The following is a 19344-nucleotide window of genomic DNA, read 5'->3' as shown; positions in this document are numbered from 1 at the left end:
CATCTTGGCCAACGCAATGAGCCATACGCCTGCTGACCCCGCACCCACACATTGGGCAATATTGATCGGCGTCGGAATGTCAATTGATAGCCGAGCTGAACTGGGTGATGAGAAACAGGCCTGGAGGCGGGACCAATCACTCGAGGGGGCCGTTGCTGATATCCACATGATGGAACGGTATCTCAAGGACGACCCTCGTGTAAAGATTAGCAAACTCACAGCAACAAAGCCAACACATGGGACGGAGAAAAACACCCCTCTGGAACCTCCGGAAGATCAACCTACAAGAAAAAATGTGGAATCCCTTCTGAAAACAATTATCAAAGAAGGACTGAGTCGAAATATCCATCATGTTTACATTCACTTTTCTGGACACGGTACAGACTCGTCCGACGGTACCTTCGCTCTATCTCTATTTGATCCGGGACCGCTGGGCAGAGTTAGATTCTTGACTGATCATTTGGCAACTGCGCTGCAAAGGATTACAAGGCAAGGTATACGTGTTACAGTTGTCCTTGATTGTTGTTTTTCCGGCTCAATGAAGCGTTCCTCTGACGTTTCTGCTTCTCATGTTCGATTTATTGAGCATGACCCCTCAGAAGACCTCATGGAAACAGAAAATCCGTTTCTTGAAGCAGATACAGAAGGCTCGCGCCAGGCCTATCTAAACCTGCCACATCTCCTTGACCCGAAAGGATATGTTGTGATCACGGCCTGTGGGCCGAGAGAAAACGCACGGGAAGTCAAGCTGGAGAACGGGAAAAGACATGGAGCACTCAGTTACTTCCTTCACGACTCACTGATGTTGCTCAGAAGATCAGAGGATCAGGTCTCCTTCGAGACCTTGTACAACCGACTTCAAGCAAAATTTCATGTCAACCTTCCCCAACAAACACCGAGGCATTATGGAAACATGAGAGAGTCTTTCTTTCAAAATCTATCTTGCCAATCCAGTCGCTACTTGGTAACAACGGTAAAGGTTCCAGATCAAGAGGAGTTCATCCTCAAAGCAGGGGAGGCCCATGGAGTCCATAAGGGGGATCAGTACGAAGCATATCCATACTACGCCTCAGAAGTCAACTCAAAGGCGTTGCGCAAAGAATCAGTACTCTTGGTAGTAAAGGAGGTTGAGAACCTCCAATCCAAAGTTATGCCAGTGGATCATGATCAGTTGGAACGCTTCAAAGAAGTGATGACTTGGAAAGCCCAACTAATCACATCTAAATCGGATCGGAAAACTCTGATCTATGCTTCGAAATCTTTGGGAGTTGCAGAGAAGGATCGTCTGCGGAAATATCTTTCAAACCATCCTTACGTAAAGCTCTTAGAAGAGGACGGGGATCTTGGAGTGTCAACATTCAACATCAGCATAAATAACGACGAAAGTTACGAGATTCGGGAAGGGGATTCACGCCGCGCTCCAAACACGCCCCTTTTCCCCAGGAATGAGGAGGACTCTCTCAACCTACTCTCGGATGCCTTGGGCCATCTGGCAACATACAAATTCTTTGAGGGTATAGAGAACAGTCACCCCGATAAAGGCTTTGGGAAGTCTCTAGATATCGAAACCCACTCCACGCCTGGACCGGATCAATGGTTTGAAGTTCAGGATAAAGCGAAATTTGAGTTTTCTATAATTAACAAAGATAAGGGAACTCTTTTTTTTGCGATTTTTAATCTGCGGTCTTCTTGGGAGGTTTGTAACATAATGAGGGAGGCTGGAGAAGGAAGCTTCTTCGAGATTCCAATCCAAGACGGGGGTTTTCGATTTCCACTTCCCATGAAGATTCCAGAAGCGGTGAGAAACAAGGGAGGGACCAAAAATGAAGACATCATCAAAATCTTCATAACTAACCAAGTGCCGTACTTTCCGTTCTCGGTGCTACCAAAACTTGGCGCAGGGGGAGACCGTCAGCATGTAGCTCGTAATGAAATGACGAAATTCTTGGAAAGCTTGGAACGAGGGAACGGAGACACAAGGCAAAGCACAACAGGGCAGTGGATAACCCGGAACTTTTCGATCAGGACCCATGTTTAGGGTGTTTTGAGTACATAAAGATATGATGAAAACAGTGCTCCGATTCTTAATACAACTCAAGCAAATGGATCGTAAGAGATAAGCTCTGATTCTTCAAACCACTTTCCATTTTCAACAGTGTTCGCTGCCTCATCACACAATTTGTACCGTCCATCCTCGGCCTCTTCAATGAGAAACGGGCCATCCGTCTGTTGAGTTTGAGGGTCGATAACAAGTACTTCGTCTCCTGGGAAGAATTTGTGATTTCTATTACCATCAACGGTTGGTCTCGAACCATCATCCGGGAGGGTCAAGATTTCTTCTTTCTCTGCACTAAGTAATCATATAAGTCTCCAGTCTCGAATAGCAGGCTCATTGGAGCATTCACAGGCGGTGGCTTTCTGCCATTTCAACCTATTCTTGTACTTTGTGCTGTAGATGTGCTTTTATTGTGACCTACTACCTGGGCTGTAGTGATCACAATCCTGCAAGATGAAGGGTCAGACCAGCTGGGTCTAAGCTGAGTAAAAGGGCAAATTTCCCGCGTATTCTTCATGACAAGACTGGTCCACTGCGACAGAGGCAGAATTACTTGTCTCAGAAACTTGCAATACAACGCATAAGGCATTTGCATTTCTGCCTAGCACAGCCACCATGTTCAATTCTGCGCATCGGCAGGTCATGTAACCCACACCTTATGAATATGCTTGATACTGCGTCCGGGCGCATGATCAAGAAAGGGATCCAACCATCCAATTCATCCAGTCAAAAGGTCGAGACAGTGGGGCATAGCGAGCTTATATGCAGGCCAGTGCGCCACCGCCCGCCAAGGCGTACTGCATTGTCACACCGGTTGCATGACTATAGGCAGGCGGCAGGCTGTGTTTCGCGAGCAAACAAAAAAGCAAGGCCAAGGACAGAAGCAAGGAGAAGGGGGGGGAGGAGAAGAGAGATAGAGAGCACAGCGCTATCCAAAATTCAGCGTCACTGTTATCCGTACCTCTAACATGAGCTTCTTTTCACGCCGACACCAAAGCAACGTTGATATTGAGCATGGTCCTGGAACAAGCCTGCAACCGGCGCAATGTTCAAACTGGCAGAGACTCACCAGATTGAAGACCTGGCTTCCCGGAATGCTTCTAAATAAGCAACAGCCAAGTCAAAATGACATAACCAGGCCTTCAAGAAAAACAAGCGAGTAGATGCGAGACAGTCCAAAGAATATCTGCTAACAAGCTTTAGTGGAGGACTACCGCAAAGGATACCCCCGATTCTCTGCGTTAATGGCAGCTCACGAGACATTCCATATCTTGAGAAGATTCTCGAATGCTCGAATGCGTCTCTTACTGCACGCCCAGGATCGAGTAGTCCAGCTAGAAGAGCGGCTAGACAAAATCGACAATGACGAGACCTCGCCTCTATTCCTTTCAAGCAGGCGCCGTGACAAGAACTATGAGCGAGAAAAGACCATGAAAGAACTCCACGATGCTTTAGAGTCACTTGGTGCGTGATTTCCAGTTATTCAACTGTCAAGATGCAGTACTAAAATAATCTGACAGACCAACAGATTGAGAGGCATGTCCGCATTTCCGCCTTCAAAGATGCTCATCCCCAAGATGTTAACAGCCTTCGAAATTGGAGTAAAGCGAATCCATGCATAACTAGACAAGAGCTTGCTTTTCTAGGTCATGAGGAGGATCTGCTTTGTCTTTCTGCCCCGAACGATGACCTCCTTTCTTTCCTGCAACGATACGTGACCGAAAGGCTGCTGGGATTGAGTGGTGTAAGTCTTCCATGTTGTCGACTAACGAGACTTTGGACGTCAGTGACGTGCTTACAAAACATAGTACGGGCGTTCTGCTGTTTCCCGGGACCGACGTGTTCACTTTTACTCACAGAACTGGACGACTGCGATTACGCGCACTCTTGTTACGCCTTTGATCATCACAATGGTCATGGTTCCAATCACAATATGTAACCAGATAGAAAGCGAAAAAGTCAGACTTGGCATCACGATTATATCCACAAGCTTGTTTCTTCTACTTTTAAGCTTATTTACAAGAGGAAAGATGCTTGAGCTGACAGTTGCAGCAGCCACGTAAGATCTGATTCTGTTAGTTTTGACTGAGTTTATACTAATAAATAGCATCTAGGTATACTACAGTTCTAGTAGCTTTCATCTCTGGCCCTACTTAAGAGGAACTAAAAATGATCTCTTACCGACGCTTATTAAGATAGTTTATCTGTTGCATGGGTTAAAGTAGCAGCAGAAAATACTGAGAACTGTGAGATATTGCATAAAGGGACACCTCGTCGTTGTAGCACCTGGTGTTACTGTTCGCAGCCTAGTGCTGCGGACCGGGTTGTGAGCGGGCGTTGAAGTAAAACGGCCTAACCGCGATACCCCGCAGCCTGAAGCAATTACTGGTAACTAGACATTCTTTGGGAATCATCATATTCTTGATCTTTATCGTCACAAACTCAATTTCAAGCCCTCCAGCTTGTATTAAAGGTTTCATCTTATCATAAGAATGTGGTGTACGTCTTGGTCATGTTGAAGCTAAGAGGGTACCTGGTGCTACTTTAGCGCTAACGTTGCTCACCCAAATTTACCCCAAAGCAGATACGCAGCAAGTATGACGCAGTATTTCAATCTAACTAATGTTCATTAATTAATGAATGACAACGCCAACAAATCCACGGCAAAGAGAGTGTCCCCATGCGATAACCCGTGCCTTTCTCAAGGCAACCCACTGACATTGATAGCCAAATACCGATTCGCAAAAGACCACTGCGTATAATTCTGAGGTGTCTTGAGCGACGGCACAAGATGCACCGGCACACTAACCGTCAAAACACCACGACCTGAGATATAAGTCGACGCCAGCCCAGAGTCAATGACTGTCATGCCATTCTCATCCTCAAAGTCAACGCTAATCTGTGACTCAGGCGGCGCAGTTGCTTGAACGGTCCAGATGGCAAAGTTGTAAGTGTCGCCGACGGTTGCTTTGGCGTCGTAGCCGTCCCATTGGTGCCGAATGGTGATCTTGCGGTTTGTTTTGCTGTTTTCCTAGAGCTCTGTTAGTGCATGATAGAACATGGGGAGGTGAGAGGTGTTACCTGAGTGATTTTGACTTCACGGTAGATACCCTTTGCTTTGGTATACTTTGCTGCGTCTTTGTACTTGTGCTGAGGCAGCTCGATGGGCGCACTGTCGCGGCTGACACCATCGTCGAGATACATCGAGTATGACTGCAAGAACTCTTAGCGTAAGATGTTTTAGCATCGGGGTATTACTTACTGTAGGCTCAGTAGTCTTGCCGCCTGGGTATACATGAATGGTAGGCGGGTTCAGATCGCCCTCTTTGACATACTGACGAACGTCAAGTTGAGGAATGATGGCACCTTCAAACTGTCAGCTTTCTCCATGTTACCAGTATTTTCTACTCACCTCCTCGAATGTAAACAGGAGTAACATAAGCGACCTGCTCCGGGTTGGCGACAGCATCAGGGATGTGACAGTCATAGTCCACGATCTTGTCACCAGGAGCTGGTTTTTGCAACACAGCAGCATGTTTGAGAATCGGATCAGGTCCAAAGCCTTGGTTGTTAACACGAAGGTTGGAGGGGTACCACTTGTCAGAGTTTGGAAGATAGACATCGCGACGTCTTGCCTTTTCCTCAACCTGAGGACAGACCAGGATATTGTGGCCGAGAAGGTACTGGTTGTCGATGAATCCTTGGTTGGAGTTGAAGAGGCTTGTATCAAAGGGATCGGTAACGAGCTGGGTGAATCAGTAAAGTGGTCATGGCCCACGGGGTAGAAGGACTTACCATTGCACGAGCGACTGGCAGACCGTTGATCAAGTTGGCAAACATGTAGTCGTACAATACTTGAAGCAGGGAGTATCGAAGCTGCACATAGTACCTACAAACAGGTACAACGGAACGATACAATGCAGCCTGGTCAGGCGGGAGGGGGCCGGGGAAATTGTTCAGAATATCACCATAAGCCCAGGGTTCCTATTCTCGTCAGTACCTCACCCGCACATATCACGCCAAACTTACCTGAAAAGCCTTGCAACCCCCCGAACTAGCCTCCGGATGCTGCAAATAATGATTCCGATACCACGGTAGCGCAAACGCCCCCGCATACCACCTAATCAACAACTCAGGATCACACCACCGCGGATTCGGCAGCGTATTCGCCGGATCAGCCGTAAAACCACCCATATCCACACCCGCGATGCTCAACCCGCTATATCCCAGCGCAAGGACCTGCGCAACAGAGATTCTGAAAAAGTCCCACGAGCTACCGTTATCGCCGGTCCAGAGGCCTGCGTAGCGGTGCATGCCGGTCTGGCTTCCGCGGCCGATGATGAAGTTGCGCTTGTTCTCGCGGCCCTTAAGGTTGTTGAGGCCGTGGTATGTTGCTTTGTGGAGGTTGTAGGAGTAGAGACTCCAGAGCTCGATGGCGGTTTTGGTTTTGGGGGGGTTGGTGTAGGAGTCGTCTGTCATCAGGAGACGGGAGGGGAAGCTGGTGTTGTTAGAAGGGAGAGTGAGGGGGGGGGGAGGGGAAGTACCCGAGGGAATCGCCGTAGCATTTTGCGGCGGCTGGAGTTGTCATGTCTGTTGAGTGTTAACTTGAGTTGGTGAGATGTTGTGTAGCGCGATTTACCTTGCCAGACGAATTCGAGACCGTTGTCGAAAAGATACTGATACTGCTCTCCCCACTTCTTCCTCGCTGCTTTTCTGTTCAGATCAGGATAGAATCCGGGCTGTTCATGTCAGTCCGCTGCTGCCATATCCTGAGGCGGAAGGACTTACAGTTCCGAGGTTAGTGCCATAGCTAACACCGCCGTGGAATGGATAACCGCTGTTATAATTCTCAGAAAAGTTATAGTCATCTCTATAGTCAGGAGCGCCGATATAGTCTGCAAACCTCTCACGCTGGTCAACGTTATTAGGGTCCAGGTTCTGCAGACCACCGTCGTAGCGCCAGCAAAGAGGTTGGTTGTTAGGCAGACCATCCATATATCGCTTATCAGCGACCAGAAGGCTGTATCTGTTAGTTATTATCATCCAAGACGCTGTCGCTACTTACTTGGTCTCTGGGTTCTTCTTATCGTTCACATCCCAGAAGCTATCCAGCGCTGTGTAGGGACCTTGATCCGAGGGACGAATGGTGAGAATGGGGGTGATGTTGGTGCAGCTCTTGACGCCCTTTGCCTTCAGACCGTTCAAGAAAGACCCCACGTTGGGGAATCCATAGTTACTGCTGGTGAAGGTACGGTATTTATCCTTCTGTCGTTAGTTAAGCTCATTTATCTCAAGAGTGAACGTGCCTGGAAGTCGACGTCGAGATGCATTCCATCTAATGGGATGTCGGCGTCTCTGTACCTTTGTACAACGTTGTTCACTGTGCCCTCGTTGGAATAACCGTAGCCTGATTTGTCAGTAAGTGATCTCTGTAGAAAGGTGCTATGTTTTGTAGGACTCACATGCTTGATGGTGACCCAGAATGAAACGAGGCTTGAGCTTAGGTCTTCCGACAATGGAGGTGTATTGCCTAGTAGCAGTCAGTAAAGAATAGTCCACAAATAGCATTTACACTCACCAAATCATCCTCGGTACATCATCGGCCGTGAGAATCCATGCGTCAAAGGTGTTGAAGCGCGTAGCGATACTGATGGTATGCGAATCATTCTTTCCAAGGTCGATGGCAACTTGGGAGTAGTTATCCACCATAACACCCGTAACATTCTTCCGATCTGGAGTGCCGTTCATCTCCAGAAAAAAAGGTGTAGAATGGTACCTATCCCCCAGTCAGCAAAGTAACCTCTATATCCTTGATAATACTTACAGCGGTTCTCGAGTGTCCAGAGCTCCAAGGCCATATACTTTCGAGTAGTTGAAGTTATCATAACCTGCTTCATCAGCACCCACCTAATCAAAGCATTCCGGTTGGACTTACAGAAGAAGTTGAGATAAGTGGGCTTCTTGATAACAGTCCGTCCACCCTGCTCTCCAAAACCAAGATACGCCGCGGGTCCAGGCTTCTTGATGTTGAGAACGACATTGTTCACGGCGCCGATGCTTGGATTACCTTGATACGAGAAGGTCTCCTCTGTAGTCTGCCAGATGATCTCCTCGTACTCAGACACAGTGTCTATACCAACGGTCTTCAAGAACGCTGGGTCTGCGTCGAGAGGCTTGAGCTTTCTCGTCGCCTAAATGTGTGAGTGAAGGGGTACAAGAGAGAGAAAGGTACTTACGACAATGCGGAATGGGGAGGCGAAGAAGTGAAGAGCTGTGTTTGGGACACCAGTAGATTCACTAGTCTCGTACTCAACGGTCTAAGGGAGTTAGATGGTAGTATAAGAGGGCTCTAGGTAGCTTACAGTAAGGACCCAGTGGTCTGAAGACTTCTGCTCAAAGTTCGTCTTCCAGAACCATCCCTCCTGAGCAGGATGCGAGTTCCAAGCCTCAGAGTCTCTATACTCCTGCTGGAGATCATCTACCAAGCTCGAGAAAGTATCTCTAACGATAGTTCGCCTACACTCATCAGCACTAAGCTCTAACAGATTCACAAGAAGGCTCACGAGTTGAAATCATCATAGTCCGATACAGCAGTGTGCTTTGGATTATATCTGACTCTCCAAATCTGCGGTGATGCAAATTGGACTAGACAGTGAGTGTTAGGCTCACCCTTTAGTATGATGTGAGCAGCATAGCGAAGAGGATCGCTGGGTGATGTTGAGGTAGATGATTCAACGGTGAGAGCTTCAGAGGGTTTAGTGAAGCTCGGAACGGTAGGGAAGAATATGTCTGCGGGGATGAAGTTGAGGGGGTCCGTGGGAGTGGCCATGATGGCGATGCTTGGTGAACAGTGATTCAGAGTCAGGATGAGGACGGGCTCTTTAATACCTCAGTGTTCCTTCACCGCGGCAAATTCAGATTCTCGGTCGATACTAAATGAGTGAATACACCCAAGTAAACAAGTATCAAATCATTGTCATACCCCAGATACACTACATCTTAGCCCACCGATACAACCTCATCCAGCCACGCATCTCACCCGCATCCTCCCGGCCAAGACCGGTCAGCACTCTGCACAACCACTTCCTCTACACGAAGTCGTATCAAACCTCCATAAACACTCCCATAATTATCCCTCAAAAACTGCATGACGCCCAGAGAGGATACTTGCTCGGCCAATCAGCTCCCCCGCCAGCAGTTCGTGCCAGAACCATTTGGGTAGCGTTCCGTCCGCTTTAGATCGATAGTTTCAAGACTATCGATGCGAACTAGAACTGAGACATGCCTGATCGATCGGCTTTCCACCAAATACTCAAAATCGTATAATCTTATCACGCATCTTATCACGTCTTATCACTCTAGCATCGTGTTTTGGTGTTTCCCCGCTCTCAGCTGCATGCTTGGCTTACCCTTTGCATCGCATTATTGAAATCCTGCATTTCAGCGCTGTTCTAATTCCTTAATCCGATGCTACACATATGCCGGTAGAAAATCTCACGTCTAGACCGATGCTAATATTACGACGTTGGGGTAGCATTGACGAATGAGTTTGTCCTGATAACGTGCGTGTCGTGTTGACGATGCCTTCGTTCGTAATATCGTACGCCACCATGCGGGTTTTTACAAAACTAGTTCATGGCTTTTTTTTTCAGCCGCTGCGGGATTGCTTATCATGAACTCTTCAGGGTGCATGCGTTGTTGTGAGGAGGTACTGTGTTGGGCGTTTATATCAATATCCTTTCTCCATCGGGGTCCGCGTAACCCTCCATTTCTTTCCAGCTGCCGTTCCTACCCTCTTCTCTTCTCTCTGTTACCATCTGAGTACCTTTCAAGATGGGTTTTTGGAAAATACTCACGGAGTTTCTCTTCATTCATCGGTTCACGGACCAGACTAAATTCTCTCATACTTACTCTCCTGTTCAAGATCTTTCTCTTGTTGATGCTTTTGATGCAGAGTCTATCGATGGGGCTTGCAACTCGCCTACGAACAGACGATGCTGGTCAAATGGCTTTGACATTCATACTGATTATGAGGAAGTGATTCCAGAGGGCAAAATTCGCAAGGTAAGTCCTTCATCTATAGCCTTGTGAGATCGATACTGAAGGGGGCAGTTTCTTTTGTATGTTACTAACGAAAGGATTGCACCTGATGGATACTGGGTTGACCGGATGCTCTTCAATGGAACATATCCTGGACCGACTCTTGAGGGGAACTGGGGAGATACTTTTGGCAAGTCATGTTGCTTTGGTCTTCTTGATCTCTCTTTTATCTAATGTTTCCAAGAAATCACCGTCGTGAACAAATTGACCAACTTCAACGGCACTTCTATCCATTGGCATGGTATTCGCCAACTAAACACCAACTGGATGGACGGCGTATCAGGCGTAACAGAATGCCCAATCCCTGTAAGTATCATCATCTCCAACCTAATTCATGTATTGATCAAAGTAGCCCGGTGAGAACTTCACTTACGTTTGCAGAGCTACACAATACGGAACATCGTGGTATCATAGTGAGTTACATCTCCTCAAATCTTTAATAATATCTAATATTCCCAGGTCACTTTAGTCTACAGTGTTAGTATCTAAGCTCTTCTATCACCATTTTCTACTAACGCTGGTTAGATGCCGATGGACTTGCAGGCGCTCTCAAGATCAATGGGCCAACTAGCATGGACTACGACGTTGATCTTGGCCCAGTCCTCATCACTGATAACTTCCACAAAACCACTTTCTCCCAAGTCCAGCTCGAATATTTAGGTATACTCCCCTTCCAACACAATTCCATTTTCGCTAACAGACAAAAGGCCGCCCTCCAGCTCCAGACAGCATGCTCATGAACGGCAACGGCAGATACTACTGCTGTCCCTCTCTCGACAAGAACTGCAAGGGTGACTCCAAACTCACATCTTTCCACTTCGAACCAAACAAGACTTACAAAATGAGTCTCGTCAACACCGCTGCTTCAACGCACACAACCTTCTGGATTGACTACCATGATTTCTGGGTCGTGGCCACTGACTTTGTCCCCATTGTGCCCTACAAGACAGACATGATCAACATCGCCATTGGTCAGCGCTACGACATTATCGTCAATGCGACAGCTGTCAAGGGGAAGAATAGCAGAAACGTCAACTTTTGGATGCACGCTCGCGATTGTCAGAATGGCGGTGCGAGGTCCAATCTTGGCATCATTCGGTACGATGCTAATTCAAAGTCTATCCCTTGGACACCTCCCCCCAAAGAAGATAACATCTGCTACGGCTGCCAGGATGAGCCTAGTGAGAAGTTCAAGCCTATTGTGCAGCGCAACATTACACAGCACAACGATGACTACATCAAGAACTCGTTCAAGGTGCATCTCGTCGGATATCCCAATGAATTCAAGAAAGACTCCATGATGCACAAATGGGTCCTCGCCAACTCATCTTTCTATCTTGACTGGGCAGAACCAAGTCTAAGTCTCGTCAAGATTGCTTCTGAAAAAGGCTGGAATAATCCTCAGTTCCCTGTTGGGTATGAACCTGTGACCCTTGACTATGCGAATGGAACGTGGGTTGCTTTTCTCATCGAGGGTAAATTCACAGAGTCGATTCATAATTCTACGACAAAGGGACATCGCAAGGTATACAAGACGCAAGCACCCGTCGCGCATCCAATTCATGTGCACGGACATGACTTTGTTCTTCTCGACTCTGGAAACAAAGAGTTTGATCCAAAGAATTTTACTCTTCAACTGACCAATCCTCCTCGTCGGGATGTTGTACTCTTACCGGTTGATGGCTACATTATCATCGCCTTCCAAAGTGAGCAATCCCTTTTATTTGAGTCATATTATTCCCGGGGCTAACAATTTTCTAGTCAACAACCCTGGTGTTTGGCTAATGCACTGTCATGTAAGTTTCGCCTAACTAATTCTTCGATCTTGGTCCTCGATCTCGATCCTCGAAACTAACGCTCCCCCCTCAGATCGCCTTCCACGCATCGGGAGGCCTGGCACTTCAATTCATCGAGTCCCCTAGAACCATTGGACCGATGTTTAAAAATTCGGGTATCTTGCCTACATATTCCGAGACGTGTGCGAACTGGGCTGCGTATTATACCATGTTTAACAAGCACAATAATGCGACTCAGGATGATTCTGGTATTTAGTTAGTGTGTGGCGGCGGAAGATCAGCGGGCAGAGGCTGTCCCATGACTACTGAAGAATGAGGGCACTGCAGGTTTCAGGGTACCATTTTGAGCGGGGGTTTGTTAGGTGAATCGAATTAGCATAAACTCTACCTACCAAAGAAAACGTCTTTTGATCCGAGGGATTGGAAAAAATAAAACGGTTTTGTTTTAAAATAATTAGCGCTTGTCTCGGCATGTACAATTATGACGACATCTTTGTCAGCCCCTAAAAATGCCTGTCATTCCCGTCCTGCCCGCGTTCAGTTCCTTAATTCTGGGTCACAAGCCCCTCCCTCTCCCGTCTCCTCCGTCAAATTCAATTCCGTTCCAATTCAATTCATTTCCTCTATCCGTAACAATTTAATTTTCGACGATCCCTTACCTAAAAAGTTTCCATGCCTCGCCAAATCCATCTTATTCCCTATTATCATCACTAAATGCATTTCTTCCCCAAGGCAGACGCCGCGCTCCTCTCCTCAACTGTCGATAAACATTCCCTCCCTCCGCGTCCAAAGGCGATCGGCCCCATCTTCGATGCCAACAACTTTAAGGTCCCGATAGAGCCGTGGACTTCCGACGCCGATTCGTCCTTCTACCCTCCGAAGCCAGATCCGTTCGGCCCGTCGTCGATACCGCAGGAGGCGCATTGTGCGTCGTCTTCGAAGTATGTGCGATCACGCTTGGCGAAGAATGAAAGGCTGAGGCTGTCGATGCTATGGTACTATGCGAGGGATCTGGACAACGAGCCTGAACTCCTCGCGGGTCTGCAGGAGAAGGCGTGCCTTGCTCAGGAGTCGTCGGACTGGGAGTATGCTGTTGTCGGTGTGCTGGATGTCAATGTTTACATTCGTCTGGCCACGGTAGGCCTTCAACTTGCTATTCTTCCCCGTGGTGAAACCCTCTGCGCACATACCGTTACTCAACCACCTGGAGTATAGCCACCGTTGCCTCTCTGACGCCCTCCACTAAGCCTCGATAGAATGTCTTCCTCTTACCGAACATGCTCGAAGACTGGAGGTTTCGCGAATCGCCATACGTCGAACACGGTGGACTCGTCGCATATGCCGGTGTCCCGCTGAGGATGCAGCACGAGTCAGGTGAATGCGTCGGACTCGGTTCGCTGTGTGTAGCGTCAGCGACAGGTCGAGATCCGTTATCCAAGACACAGCAGCTTGCACTCGCTCGATTAGCCGACTGGATCGTCCACGATATAATACAATGTGCACGAGCGCGACGCCAACGAGAACGTCACCGATTTGTTGAGCTCATCGCAGCAGTGCAACAAGAACCCGACGGCGAAGATGTCCAGGAACCTATCCTCCGAATCCTCCGACAAGCCTTCCCCGACGAGTCAATAAGCTTGCAGTCCACGGGTACCGATCAATCGACAATCCCATACCCCGCGACGACATCAGATTTGAAGCACGGGTTGTGGGAGGATGACGAGTACATTGAGGATTTCATCGCAAACTCCAATTTCGACGAGCCACCGAAAGATAGAGTAGTACGCTTCATCTCAGCACAATGCGAAACGAAACTTGGCCCCTCGGTCCTCGTCGTCGCGACAAAAGATTTCCGAAGAATATTTGACGATGTTGACTCCTGGTTTGTGCACACCTGCGCTACCATGCTCACCCAGCGATGGCAGAAACGTCTCCTCACAGAAGTCATGCGAGCAAAAGAGAAGTTCCTCCGCGGTGTATCGCATCAGCTCCGAACCCCCATCCACGGCATCCTCGGCGCTGCAGAGCTATTGACGGAGGATCTAAGGGCATTGACAGTGCCTGGAAGTTCGAAATTCCAGCATGGTGTAGAAGCTATCATGAAGCCGCTTGCTGAGCTGGGCAAGTCGTCCATCTACCTCGATACAATATCTACTGCAGGCAGAGAGCTCATGTCGACCGTCAACAGTATGATCACTCTCAACCGCTGGGCTGATATCGCTGCTGCCGAACGACAATATGCTACGCATGGTATCGAGTCTCTGGAGACATCACTCGTCAAGGCATTGGCAGACTTCACCTTCAGGGACACGCGCACACGAGCACCCGTCTTCTTCCATCACAACCTCACTTCTGAAAGCGAAGGCCTCCGAATCGATATCAACCTCTTCCGAGACAGTATCCTTCCTCTTATTGTAAACGCTCTGCAAAACACGACCGAAGGAGTCGTGACCGTCACACAGTCCTATACACAAGATACAAAGACGCTCGTGGTGGATATTGAGGATACAGGCTGTGGTATTCCTCCTGAGGACCAAGGCCGTATTTTCGATCTGTACGAGAAGGTGGGCGAGCACTCGACTGGTGCTGGACTTGGTTTGACCCTTGCGACCAAGTTCTCAGCACTACTCCACGGCTCGATTGAGTTGGTGTCGTCCGAGGTCAATCGTGGTTCTCACTTCCGCGCGACGTTCCGCGACATTCGCCCCTCTGCTTCTCCCATCGAAACAAAAGCTCTGCAATTCAAGCATTTGCCATTGAGCTACCGACACCTTCCATCCGATTCACCCGACGCGCACTTGTCCTCGAACCTAGCAAAATACCTAGCCCGAAATGGCTTCTCCTCATCGAACGACCCCCAAGAATGTCTCAACATCATTGACTACATACGCGATCCTACTGAACGAGAGAAATATCATTCAATACTACCGCAGGGACAAGTCGCTATCTGTCTAGTCACCAATTCGGATGAAACCGACGTTCCCGAATCATGCACCAACATTATCTTCGTTGACGGACCTTTCTCCTCGTCTACACTGGACTCTGCACTCCGGAAAGCAGATGAACTGTTAGCACGACTAAAGTCAACGCAAACATCCCCACAACCATCTCCCGCATCCCTCGAAGATCCGAAATCCCTTCTTTCACCCCCCGACCAAACTCCCGAGAGCGATCAAAAGTCCACCTCAGACGAAGGCTACGACTCCGTCACCAGCTCATCAGTCGCCCACCAAACAACCGAAACCCTCCTAACCGACTCCCTCGCAAAAGCCGTATCCCAAATCGAAGCCGCAACAACCGACCTCCCCATCCGCCCGCTCATCCCCCCCACCACCTCAAAACCTATGACCCTCATCGTCGACGACAACGCAGTAAACCTGCGCATCCTAGAAATGTACTGTAAGAAGCGCGGGCTCCCCTACCTAAGCGCCATAGATGGGCACCAGGCAGTAGAGCTGTTTAAGAAGCAGCAGACGTCCGCGCCGATCGACCTCATCCTCATGGATCTCCAGATGCCGGTTTGCGACGGGATTAGCGCTACGAGGCAGATCAGGGCTATGGAGACGAGCAGCAAGGCGGTGCTGTTTATTGTCACGGGGCAGGATAGTCTGATGGATAGGGAGGCGGCGAGCAAGGCGGGTGCGGATAATTATCTTGTTAAGCCAGTGGGGATAAGGATGCTGGATAGTAGTCTTAAGAGGTATTTTCCGGATCTGGTGACGAGCTAGAAGAGGAGGAGGGGTCTGGTTTTCTGGGGGGGGGGGGGGGGGGGTTAGGTTAGAACAGTACACGAATACCCATGTTTTGTTCGCTTTTAGAGTTCATTGTGTCTGGTGTGTTTACATAGCGGTGTTGCGTAAGGCGGCGCAGAGATTACATTGTCAGGCATGTTTTCACTCGATGGATAATTTACTCCAAAGACATCTCTGCATTGACATTACCCACGACGTGTCGGTGTAGAACGACCGCATAGATGTTCCTCCACCTATAGCATCGCATTCAAGTTCGCCAAGGAATAAACTTTCGGCCTTGCCGATCTCGCGGCGTCATGGCATGTATTATCCGATCTCTACGGAGTATTGTTGTCTTCGGCGTTATACCTCATCTTCTGGTACGAGCATAGCATGAGATTTGAAGCTTATCGTCACTCTACTGTGGGAGATGGGCATGCTGATTTAGGTACACAGGAAAGTCGTTTGGGTCTGGTTGACGAAGCGGCCCGGAAGATGCGGAGGAATGGCCTGATTGTCATCCTTGTCTGTACGGACATCCGGGTCGGTAATAAGACGCTGGTGGTATTACATGTAGATCAGCGCCGGTAGTTACGTGTGCCAATGATGCGTTATCAGTATCATATTCTCATTTCTCACATCAATTTTTGCAGTGGCACCAATTCTGGCTTTGTGGGTAGCCTCCACGCGATGTCTTCTGTGCATCACCCAAGGTGAAGTTGAAGATGATCCCACAATGGCAAATCCACCAATACAGGAAGGAGTATGGATCTTGAAGAGCGAGTACGAAACAATCAAAGTGAAAACGAAAGCGAGTCAAAGCAGTCATCATCCACCTAATTCTCTCACATTCGACGTTACATCCCCGGATTTAAATCTCCTATCACCAGCACTTCCCTCTAACCAAGCCTCTCCCGATAGCCAATCTTGTTTTCTCCTCCCTTGGCATTGCATCCTTCAGCGCTCACGCCAAGCAAAAACAGCATCATCACCCGCTCCATCCTTCAAATCCCAAGACCGTTCTGACGCGCTCTCTCTTTTGCCACTGACGTACGCTATAACCACTAACATTAGATTAAAATAGACTGGATGCCCCCCTGAGTGATTTAATGCTGCCTTTCGTCTTCTGTAGTGTTTTTTGTAAAAATAAGCTTATTTTTAAGCTTATGCACGCACAATGGCGACGACTGCTTCGAATAACGTGGCGGGCACGGAGAACATAATGCTCTCTTCTGCTCCGAGCACGCCGTCTATGCCTAGCAAGAATGAACAGCCTGATCCTATCGCGCGTGGTCCTCCGCCTCTACCGTATAACCTCCACGAGCACAAACTCATGATCTTTCTCTTCTGGTTCCTCATTTTGACGGAATGCACACTCATCCCGATTATTTTTTACTTCACAATCTCTAACCTCACCGATTTACGGCCGGGCGCCATGTTTGCCATCATAACGGCGATGTTTGGGTTTATTTCTGGTGGAGAATATGGTCTTCGCGGGTTACGACTTGCGCTTAAGCGCGATACTTATCGGCCTCTCAACGGCGCGGGACGATGGAGTTTCGATACGGTGCATTTAGTCCTCGGGCCACCGTACTTTGTCATGACGGCGCTTATGATTGGATTCAGCATCCCTGACCCGCCGATGATGAGGGGTCTGAGCATCATTATGCCAGTCGGTATCCTAATGGTAACAGCCTACATGATCTGGACCGGAATAGCATACCATTTCAACTGGAGACTTCGCTTTCACCGCCTAAGCTCGCACGTCGTCGGCGGTAGATATCCACCGCTTACATTCACGATAATGGAGGATATCACGGCTTGCGATGGCGGTGGGGGGAAGGAGTACAGAGAGGCTGCTATGGCGCGATATAACGCGTCGCCGAGGTTTAGAAGGATGCTTGTTGAAATGCTCTGGGCGTGGGCAATTACTGGGTCGGTTGTGAGTGTTGTTTTGATCGTGTTGGCGTGGGTATTGCCGGTTGAGGTCGGATATACGCTGGGTTGGGCGGTTCCGTCGGTTTGGGGAGCGGTTGGGGCGTGGGGGACTATTAAATGGGGGCAGAGATCGCTACGGATAGAAAAGGAGAATTGGGTGAAGGATCATGTGCCGAATGCATAGACTGCTTAGAATAGATATTTCATTAAATATTTGTCCTAGAGATTACACTCTTTTCCTTGTAGAATTTTTACGCCTCAGATGATAAAATAAATAAACAAATAACAATCAGCCCACCTGTAACCAAGAGCTGGACCTTACTCTATATTATTTCAAATTTCTTTAAATGTTTCCCTACAGGCTAATACCCTTTAATGTCGTTATAGAGCTCTGGGTATTGTTTTAAAAACCCCGGCGACACCGTCCAGTTACCCAAGTCCCGTATGAACATGCGAAAGTAAGGCGAAAGGTGCAGGTCGCCGGTCACCGAGTTCTGGACATAGGCATCAGACAGCTCCATCGGCCACAAGAGCTTCGTATCTGAAAAGGCACTGCGCCAAAAGGAGTCTGCGCAGTACTCATGCTCCGAGAAGACCAACCGCTCTCGTATACCAGGCCTGGGCTGTGCATTAGCTATGGACGAAGACAGAGCTGGGCTGGGCTGGGCTGGGTTGGCAAGGGTCTCGCACCAGAAGACAAAATCGATGGCGATTGAATGGGGGAGGTTCTGAGATGGCCTTAGGGCAGAATTAGTGGACGTGGACCTAGAAGAGAGAAGATGGTCGTGGCAGTAACTTACCTGGCCTGGAGCCAACGCGGTAGCGCGGCTTTTCTTGGACTCCTTTGGCTCACTAGCATAAGGCGTATCAAGCTCAATATGGCCAGTCGATCGGTGGGGGTAGATTCCAACCCTGAAAGCTCGTCTATGCTACGAAGCATACGGCAGGTGTTTAGCTCTCGTCCCGCTGCAGTGACGCTATTCCACCCGTACAGCACGGCGCGAATGATGGAATCTTCGCTCTCTCGGTCTTCCGCTGCTAGGTCTATGTTGGCCAGTGACTGGTGGAGATGGTTGAGCTGGCGCCAAATGCTGACCGTCGTGCCCGTATCGTCGGCTGCCCCGAGCATACACTCGCATTTTGGTAGACCAGTCTGGGGGACGATGGTGCTGAGAAAGTCCGGGAATAGAGGAGGTAGTTGGAATAGAGAAGAATCTAGATCTAGATACTCTGGATCATGCCAGGCCTGAACATCGTCGCTGCTGTTCATTGATGCAGCGGTGTCGAAAGCCTCATTCCCAGGGATTTCTTGCAAGTCTGGCACATCTAGCCGGCTTTGCAAAGACTGCGCTCCGCCATCTTTGCGAATCGCAGAGGACGGCAAGGGCTTTTTCCCAGAGGCCTCGTCAAGATGACTTCGGATGGTAAAGTCAAAAGACTCCAAAAGATTTCTGAGTCCGTCTCGCTCGCCGATCACCTTGGATAGTTGTTCGTTCAGAGATGAGAAGCGAGCATCCGAGTCAGTCTCTTGAAAGTTGGCCACCAATGTTTCGAGATGGGCCATACGACTTCTTGTTCGCTGACGAGCCAATCGCTGCGCTTTACGATCGAGCTCTCGCTTTCTGGACTTGCGGTCGTTTATCAAAGTTCAGTTGGTCATTGTGTTTGTATGGAGAGAGGGGTTTGTCTAGAATGAGGAGCTAAAATCCTACGATCTGATAAA

At 48.7% G+C, this 19344-nt stretch overlaps 6 protein-coding genes across 6 annotated transcripts; 4 read left to right on the top strand and 2 right to left on the bottom strand.

Annotated features, from left to right (window-relative positions):
- Positions 1-16: 16 nt before the first annotated feature.
- FVEG_17320 (hypothetical protein) lies at positions 17-4213 on the top strand (the record flags this gene model as incomplete). The annotated part of the gene is made up of 6 exons (XM_018906576.1): positions 17-1596; positions 2157-2299; positions 3260-3520; positions 3577-3800; positions 3865-4115; positions 4171-4213. 6 exons carry the CDS (start codon positions 17-19, stop codon positions 4211-4213), a joined length of 2502 nt encoding a protein of 833 aa, XP_018760633.1.
- A 544-nt stretch (positions 4214-4757) lies between these two features.
- On the bottom strand, positions 4758-8885 carry FVEG_12657 (hypothetical protein; the record flags this gene model as incomplete). Its single annotated transcript, XM_018902006.1, has 18 exons — positions 4758-5087; positions 5138-5269; positions 5319-5422; positions 5469-5802; positions 5852-6040; positions 6086-6554; positions 6601-6646; positions 6696-6795; positions 6845-7076; positions 7122-7321; positions 7375-7463; positions 7519-7586; positions 7635-7832; positions 7881-7944; positions 7992-8247; positions 8293-8373; positions 8419-8572; positions 8620-8885. 18 exons carry the CDS (start codon positions 8883-8885, stop codon positions 4758-4760), a joined length of 3312 nt encoding a protein of 1103 aa, XP_018760634.1.
- Positions 8886-9889: 1004 nt separating this feature from the next.
- On the top strand, positions 9890-12208 carry FVEG_12658 (hypothetical protein; the record flags this gene model as incomplete). Its single annotated transcript, XM_018902007.1, has 9 exons — positions 9890-10120; positions 10169-10304; positions 10341-10462; positions 10509-10569; positions 10616-10633; positions 10682-10816; positions 10864-11862; positions 11918-11952; positions 12026-12208. The coding sequence occupies 9 exons, from the start codon at positions 9890-9892 to the stop codon at positions 12206-12208; spliced, it is 1920 nt and encodes a 639-aa protein (XP_018760635.1).
- A 257-nt stretch (positions 12209-12465) lies between these two features.
- FVEG_17321 (hypothetical protein) lies at positions 12466-15966 on the top strand. The gene is made up of 2 exons (XM_018906577.1): positions 12466-13161; positions 13209-15966. The coding sequence occupies exons 1-2, from the start codon at positions 12667-12669 to the stop codon at positions 15678-15680; spliced, it is 2967 nt and encodes a 988-aa protein (XP_018760636.1). The 5' UTR covers positions 12466-12666; the 3' UTR covers positions 15681-15966.
- An 841-nt stretch (positions 15967-16807) lies between these two features.
- FVEG_12661 (hypothetical protein) lies at positions 16808-17842 on the top strand. Its single transcript, XM_018902008.1, has one exon. It carries the CDS (start codon positions 16861-16863, stop codon positions 17803-17805), a length of 945 nt encoding a protein of 314 aa, XP_018760637.1. The 5' UTR covers positions 16808-16860; the 3' UTR covers positions 17806-17842.
- A 141-nt stretch (positions 17843-17983) lies between these two features.
- On the bottom strand, positions 17984-19185 carry FVEG_12662 (hypothetical protein; the record flags this gene model as incomplete). The annotated part of the gene is made up of 2 exons (XM_018902009.1): positions 17984-18359; positions 18422-19185. 2 exons carry the CDS (start codon positions 19183-19185, stop codon positions 17984-17986), a joined length of 1140 nt encoding a protein of 379 aa, XP_018760638.1.
- Between the last annotated feature and the right edge of the window lie 159 nt (positions 19186-19344).

This window comes from Fusarium verticillioides, chromosome 3 (assembly GCF_000149555.1).
Source record: "Fusarium verticillioides 7600 chromosome 3, whole genome shotgun sequence".
Lineage (NCBI taxonomy): Eukaryota > Fungi > Ascomycota > Sordariomycetes > Hypocreales > Nectriaceae > Fusarium > Fusarium verticillioides.
The sequence above is the reverse complement of the archived record's forward strand: the minus strand, read 5'-3'. Positions and strand labels throughout refer to the sequence as shown.